Raw genomic sequence first — 7981 nt, 5'->3', positions numbered from 1 at the left:
ATCGTGTCGTGGTTAAAGACACATGCGCTCAGCACAGACGTGTGCAGAGGCAGAGAGCGCGCTGATATGGGAAAGAATCAATCTAAAAGTGATGTGTCACATCCCGGAGACACCTGTCACATCCCGGCGTACCTGTCACATCCCAGAGACACCTGTCACATCCCGGAGACACCTGTCACATCCCGGAGACACCTGTCACATCCCAGAGTACCTGTCACATCCCGGAGACACCTGTCACATCCCGGAGACACCTGTCACATCCCGGAGACATCTGTCACATCCCGGCGTACCTGTCACATCCCGGAGACACCTGTCACATCCCGGAGACACCTGTCACATCCCGGAGTACCTGTCACATCCCAGAGTACCTGTCACATCCCGGAGACACCTGTCACATCCCGGCGTACCTGTCACATCCCGGAGACACCTGTCACATCCCGGAGACGCCTGTCACATCCCGGAGACACCTGTCACATCCCAGAGACACTTGTCACATCCCGGAGACGCCTGTCACATCCCGGAGACGCCTGTCACATCCCGGAGACGCCTGTCACATCCCGGAGACGCCTGTCACATCCCGGAGACACCTGTCACATCCCGGAGACGCCTGTCACATCCCAGAGACACCTGTCACATCCCGGAGACGCCTGTCACATCCCGGAGACACTTGTCACATCCCAGAGACACTTGTCACATCCCAGAGACACTTGTCACATCCCAGAGACGCCTGTCACATCCTGGAGACACTTGTCACATCCCAGAGACACTTGTCACATCCCAGAGACGCCTGTCACATCCTGGAGACACTTGTCACATCCCAGAGACGCCTGTCACATCCCGGAGACACTTGTCACATCCCAGAGACGCCTGTCACATCCCAGAGACACTTGTCACATCCTGGAGACACTTGTCACATCCCAGAGACACTTGTCACATCCCAGAGACACTTGTCACATCCCGGAGACGCCTGTCACATCCCGGAGACACTTGTCACATCCCAGAGACGCCTGTCACATCCCAGAGACATTTGTCACATCCCAGAGACACTTGTCACATCCCAGAGACACTTGTCACATCCTGGAGACACTTGTCACATCCCAGAGACACTTGTCACATCCCAGAGACACTTGTCACATCCCGGAGACGCCTGTCACATCCCGGAGACGCCTGTCACATCCCGGAGACGCCTGTCACATCCCGGAGACGCCTGTCACATCCCGGAGACGCCTGTCACATCCCGGAGACGCCTGTCACATCCCATCAATATGGGAAGGAGTGTCTGGAATGCTGCCAATGTGGTCGGATAAATTTGGATTTGACTTGAGGTGTTTTTTATTTTTTATTTAGTTAATTTTATTGTATTTCTGTTTCTGTAATTTCTTTGTGATTTTAATGCATTTTTTCCTGCTGTGTTAGCCTGTTATAGCTGTAGCATGTTAGCACTGTAGCCTGTTATAGCTGTAGCATGTTAGCACTGTAGCCGGTTAAAGCTGTAGCTTGTCAGCGCTGAAGCTTGTTAGCGCTGAAGCCTGTTAGCGCTGAAGCCTGTTAGCGCTGAAGCCTGTTAGCGCTGAAGCCTGTTAGCGCTGTAGCCTGTTAAAGCTGTAGCTTGTTAGCGTTGTAGCTTGTTAGCGCTGTAGCCTGTTAGCGCTGTAGCCTGTTAAAGCTGTAGCTTGTTAGCGATGTAGCCTGTTAAAGCTGTAGCTTGCCAGCGCTGAAGCTTGTTAGCGCTGAAGCTTGTTAGCGCTGAAGCCTGTTAGCGCTGTAGCCTGTTAAAGCTGTATCTTGTTAGCTTTGTAGCTTGTTAGCGCTGTAGCCTGTTAGCGCTGTAGCCTGTTAAAGCTGTAGCTTGTTAGCGCTGTAGCCTGTTAGCGCTGTAGCCTTTTATAGCTGTAGCTTGTTAGCGCTGTAGCTTGTTAGCGCTGAAGCCTATTAGCGTTGAAGCCTGTTAGCGCTGTAGCCTGTTAGCGCTGTAGCCTGTTAAAGCTGTAGCTTGTTAGCGTTGTAGGTTGTTAGCGCTGAAGCCTGTTAGCGCTGTAGCCTGTTAGCGCTGTAGCCTGTCCACTCTTCTCTGGTCTCTGACCTCTGGTGTTGGTTCTGGGGTCAGACTCAGGCCCGGGGCCTTCTCCAGTCTGAACTCGTTCATCTGAAGTGTCACATGTGGACAGCAGAGAGGCCCCGGGGCCCGGTGCCCTTCCCCAGAGACACGTTCACTCCACACTCTGTTAGACTTGGTTTAACTCTGGCCGTTCTGACTAAAAATACAAAATTTTTATTATTTGAATCAACATTTTAGTACTTCAACAATCATATACAAAGGTTAATTGCGGAGGTTGGAAAATAACACACAATGGCCCATTTTTCATGTAAAATATGAATATAGGATAATATCTCTGTATTTATTATTATTTTTCGTCCAAATACTTTATTTTGTTTTTTCACCTATAATTTCCATTATAACGTTAATTAAAACATGTTTTTATTGCACTATAAAACAATGATTTCCAAATAATTGGTGTTTTCTCCTTTTCAGAAGCGGTCACATGTTTATGACTCCATTTCACATTTAAACATGTATTTTATTGCTTTTACTTTAGTAGATTTTTGTATGTGATTATGTCTGATGTTTGGTCTGATGTTTGGTCTGATGTTTGGTCTGATGTTTGGTCTGATGTTTGGTCTGATGTCTGGTCTGATGTTTGGTCTGATGTTTGGTCTGATGTTTGGTCTGATGTTTGGTCTGATGTTTGGTCTGATGTCTGGTCTGATGTTTGGTCTGATGTCTGGTCTGATGTTTGGTCTGATGTCTGGTCTGATGTCTGGTCTGATGTTTGGTCTGATGTCTGGTCTGATGTCTGGTCTGATGTTTGGTCTGATGTTTGGTCTGATGTTTGGTCTGATGTTTGGTCTGATGTTTGGTCTGATGTTTGGTCTGATGTCTGGTCTGATGTCTGGTCTGATGTTTGGTCTGATGTTTGGTCTGATGTTTGGTCTGATGTTTGGTCTGATGTTTGGTCTGATGTCTGGTCTGATGTTTGGTCTGATGTTTGGTCTGATGTTTGGTCTGATGTTTGGTCTGATGTTTGGTCTGATGTTTGGTCTGATGTTTGGTCTGATGTTTGGTCTGATGTTTGGTCTGATGTTTGGTCTGATGTTTGATCTGATGTTTGGTCTGATGTTTGATCTGATGTTTGGTCTGATGTTTGGTCTGATGTTTGATCTGATGTTTGGTCTGATGTTTGGTCTGATGTTTTGCTCTTCTTCTCGTAGCGGACACACCGATTGAAGAGTTCACTCCGACAGCTGCGTTCCCGGCGCTGCAGTACCTGGAGTCGGTGGATGAGGGCGGTGTGGCGTGGCAGGCCGGACTCCGGACCGGGGACTTCCTCATCGAGGTCAGGACTCTGCACTTTGTCACAGCGTGTGCCTTTAGTCCTGGTTTAGTCCTGGTTTAGACCTGGTTTAGTCCTGGTTTAGACCTGGTTTAGACCTGATTTAGACCTGATTTAGATCTGGTTTAGACCTGGTTTAGACCTGGTTTAGACCTGGTTTAGACCTGGTTTACTCCTGGTTTAGACCTGGTTTAGTCCTGGTTTAGTCCTGGTAATAGTAATCCCAGTGTGTGTGTGTGTGTGAGGGGCGTGGCTAAAGCCTCTACGCATGTGAGGGGCGTGGCTAAAGCCTCTACGCATGTGAGGGGCGTGGCTAAAGCCTCTACGCATGTGAGGGGCGTGGCTAAAGCTAGTGTGTGTGAGGGGTGTGGCGTTTGATCCTCTCTTTATGTCATGCTAATGCTAATGCTAATGTCAGACGCTTTATGAGCTGGAAATATCAGATTGTGGCTCTTGACAAAGCGAGTGCCATAAACAGGAAACAGCTGTTGCTAACGTGCTTTGCTAGCTTTGTGTTGCTAACGTGCTTTGCTAGCTTTGTGTTGCTATGGCTCCACATAGTCATTAGCATCAGTGGAAATATGGCGCTTTAGCACGAGATCAAGTCAGAGTTTCTGTCACTTTTAGTTACGCTTTGTCGCTCTTTTGACACTTTTTTCTCCCTTTTGATCACCTTTTGTTGCTAATAGTTTCCCAGTTGTGTTTTTGGACGCTAATGTACTAAAGTCTTTCATCAAGTGCAAAATATACACCTCAAATACACATTATCCGTGCGTTTAAACAAGTGGAATAAACAACATTCAGCGTAAAAGTCTGGAACTGTCCGTGGTGCTGATCTCTGCTTCTTTGTGTCCGAGGCCTGTTTATTCCAATGACAATAACCAGAGTATATTTACACACACTGTGTGTAGATGTGTGTAGATGTGTGTAGATGTGTGTAGATGTGTGTGTAGATGTGTGTAGATGTGTGTGTAGATGTGTGTGTAGATGTGTGTAGATGTGTGTAGATGTGTGTAGATGTGTGTGTAGATGTGTGTAGATGTGTGTGTAGATGTGTGTGTAGATGTGTGTAGATGTGTGTGTATATGTGTGTAGATGTGTGTGTAGATGTGTGTGTAGATGTGTGTATATGTGTGTATATGTGTGTAGATGTGTGTGTAGATGTGTGTAGATGTGTGTACATGTGTGTACATGTGTGTACATGTGTGTACATGTGTGTAGATGTGTGTATATGTGTGTAGATGTGTGTATATGTGTGTAGATGTGTGTGTAGATGTGTGTAGATGTGTGTACATGTGTGTGTATATGTGTGTAGATGTGTGTGTAGATGTGTGTAGATGTGTGTAGATGTTTGTGTAGATGTGTGTAGATGTGTGTGTAGATGTGTGTAGATGTGTGTGTAGATGTGTGTAGATGTGTGTAGATGAATGTGTAGATGTGTGTAGATGTGTGTAGATGTGTGTGTAGATGTATGTAGATGTGTGTAGATGTGTGTGTAGATGTGTGTAGATGTATGTACATGTGTGTAGATGTGTGTGTAGATGTGTGTGTGTAGATGTGTGTGTAGATGTATGTAGATGTGTGTAGATGTGTGTAGATGTATGTACATGTGTGTAGATGTGTGTGTAGATGTGTGTAGATGTGTGTGTAGATGTGTGTAGATGTGTGTAGATGTGTGTGTAGATGTGTGTACATGTGTGTAGATGTGTGTATATGTGTGTAGATGTGTGTGTAGATGTGTGTGTAGATGTGTGTGTAAATGTGTGTGTAGATGTGTGTAGATGTGTGCAGATGTGTGTAGATGTGTGTAGATGTGTGTAGATGTGTGTGTAGATGTGTGTGTAGATGTGTGTAGATGTGTGTGTAAATGTGTGTGTAGATGTGTGTAGATGTATGTGTAGATGTGTGTGTAGATGTGTGTAGATGTGTGTGTAGATGTGTGTGTAGATGTGTGTAGATGTGTGTGTAGATGTGTGTAGATGTGTGTGTAGATGTGTGTGTAGATGTGTGTAGATGTGTGTGTAGATGTGTGTAGATGTGTGTGTAGATGTGTGTGTAGATGTGTGTAGATGTGTGTAGATGTGTGTATATGTGTGTAGATGTGTGTGTAGATGTGTGTAGATGTGTGTGTAGATGTGTGTAGATGTGTGTGTAGATGTGTGTGTAGATGTGTGTAGATGTGTGTATATGTGTGTAGATGTGTGTAGATGTGTGTATATGTGTGTAGATGTGTGTAGATGTGTGTAGATGTGTGTAGATGTGTGTAGATGTGTGTAGATGTGTGTAACACTTTGCTCTCTTGTTGCACGAGACGTTTCTTGCTCATTTTAATACTTTGAACTAAAAAAGTCCATCTTCTCATTTGACCTAAATAACTCTGACAAATGTTCTATTTTTATACATTTATATTATATATATATATTTATATCATCAAAACGTTTGTGGTTGAATTAAAAAATGTAAGCATTTAAATGAGAAAAAAATAAAAAATGAATTTTACTAATCACATTACTCAGTTACACACGTGTGTCTTTAGAGTTACACACTTATCTGTCTTTAGAGTTACACACTTGTGTCTTTAGAGTTACACACGTGTGTCTTTAGAGTTACACACTTATCTGTCTTTAGAGTTACACACGTGTGTCTTTAGAGTTACACACGTGTGTCTTTAGAGTTACACACTTATCTGTCTTTAGAGTTACACACGTGTGTCTTTAGAGTTACACACTTATCTGTCTTTAGAGTTACACACTTGTGTCTTTAGAGTTACATACGTGTGTCTTTAGAGTTACACACTTATCTGTCTTTAGAGTTACACACTGTGTCTTTAGAGTTACACACGTGTGTCTTTAGAGTTACACACGTGTGTCTTTAGAGACACACACTTATCTGTCTTTAGAGTTACACACGTGTGTCTTTAGAGTTACACACGTGTGTCTTTAGAGTTACACACTTGTGTCTTTAGAGTTACACACTTATTTGTCTTTACAGTTACACACTTGTGTCTTTAGAGTTACACACTTGTGTCTTTAGAGACACACACTTATCTGTCTTTAGAGTTACACACGTGTGTCTTTAGAGACACACACTTATCTGTCTTTAGAGTTACACTTGTGTCTTTAGAGTTACACACTTGTGTCTTTAGAGACACACACTTATCTGTCTTTAGAGTTACACACGTGTGTCTTTAGAGACACACACTTATCTGTCTTTAGAGTTACACACGTGTGTCTTTAGAGACACACACTTATCTGTCTTTAGAGTCACACACTTATCTGTCTTTAGAGTTACACACGTGTGTCTTTAGAGTTACACACGTGTGTCTTTAGAGTTACACACTTGTGTCTTTAGAGTTACACACTTATCTGTCTTTAGAGTTACACACTTGTGTCTTTAGAGTTACACACGTGTGTCTTTAGAGACACACACTTATCTGTCTTTAGAGTTACACACTTGTGTCTTTAGAGTTACACACTTGTGTCTTTAGAGTTACACACTTGTGTCTTTAGAGTTACACACTTGTGTCTTTAGAGTTACACACTCGTGTCTTTAGAGTTACACACTTGCGTCTTTAGAGTTACACACTTGTGTCTTTAGAGTTACACACGTGTGTCTTTAGAGATACACACGTGTGTCTTTAGAGTTACACACGTGTGTCTAGAGACACACACTTATCTGTCTTTAGAGTTACACACGTGTCTTTAGAGTTACACACGTGTGTCTTTAGAGTTACACACTTGTGTCTTTAGAGTTACACACTTGTGTCTTTAGAGTTACACACGTGTGTCTTTAGAGTTACACACTTGTGTCTTTAGAGTTACACACTTGTGTCTTTAGAGACACACACTGTGTCTTTAGAGTTACACACTTGTGTCTTTAGAGTTACACACTTGTGTCTTTAGAGACACACACTTATCTGTCTTTAGAGTTACACACGTGTGTCTTTAGAGTTACACACGTGTGTCTTTAGAGTTACACACTTGTGTCTTTAGAGTTACACACTTGTGTCTTTAGAGTTACACACTTGTGTCTTTAGAGTTACACACGTGTGTCTTTAGAGTTACACACTTGTGTCTTTAGAGTTACACACGTGTGTCTTTAGAGTTACACACTTGTGTCTTTAGAGTTACACACGTGTGTCTTTAGAGTTACACACGTGTGTCTTTAGAGTTACACACGTGTGTCTTTAGAGTTACACACGTGTGTCTTTAGAGTTACACACGTGTGTCTTTAGAGTTACACACTTGCGTCTTTAGAGTTACACACTTGTGTCTTTAGAGACACACACGTGTGTCTTTAGAGTTACACACGTGTGTCTTTAGAGTTACACACTTGTGTCTTTAGAGTTACACACTTGTGTCTTTAGAGTTACACACGTGTGTCTTTAGAGTTACACACGTGTGTCTTTAGAGTTACACACTTGCGTCTTTAGAGTTACACACGTGTGTCTTTAGAGTTACACACTCGTGTCTTTAGAGTTACACACTTGCGTCTTTAGAGTTACACACTTGTGTCTTTAGAGTTACACACTTGTGTCTTTAGAGTTACACACTTGTGTCTTTAGAGTTACACACGTGTGTCTTTAGAGT

General features: G+C 43.2%; 2 protein-coding genes across 2 annotated transcripts in view; both read left to right on the top strand.

Annotated features, from left to right (window-relative positions):
- LOC140381488 (retinal cone rhodopsin-sensitive cGMP 3',5'-cyclic phosphodiesterase subunit gamma-like) overlaps positions 1-7981 on the top strand; it is a 455783-nt gene that overhangs the window by 352741 nt on the left and 95061 nt on the right. The gene's annotated exons all lie outside the window — the stretch shown is intronic.
- shank2b (SH3 and multiple ankyrin repeat domains 2b) overlaps positions 1-7981 on the top strand; it is a 190558-nt gene that overhangs the window by 88548 nt on the left and 94029 nt on the right. The window contains exon 11 of the mRNA XM_072465600.1: positions 3271-3395. Coding sequence (XP_072321701.1) covers positions 3271-3395 — 125 coding nt within the window. The remainder of the gene's footprint in view (positions 1-3270; positions 3396-7981) is intronic.

This window comes from Eucyclogobius newberryi, unplaced genomic scaffold (assembly GCF_026437365.1).
Source record: "Eucyclogobius newberryi isolate DKJ021-1_F unplaced genomic scaffold, fEucNew1.0.hap1 SCAF_5, whole genome shotgun sequence".
In the NCBI taxonomy this organism is placed as follows: Eukaryota; Metazoa; Chordata; class Actinopteri; order Gobiiformes; family Gobiidae; genus Eucyclogobius; species Eucyclogobius newberryi.
Note: the sequence above shows the minus strand (reverse complement) of the source record. Positions and strands in the feature narration are given on the sequence as shown.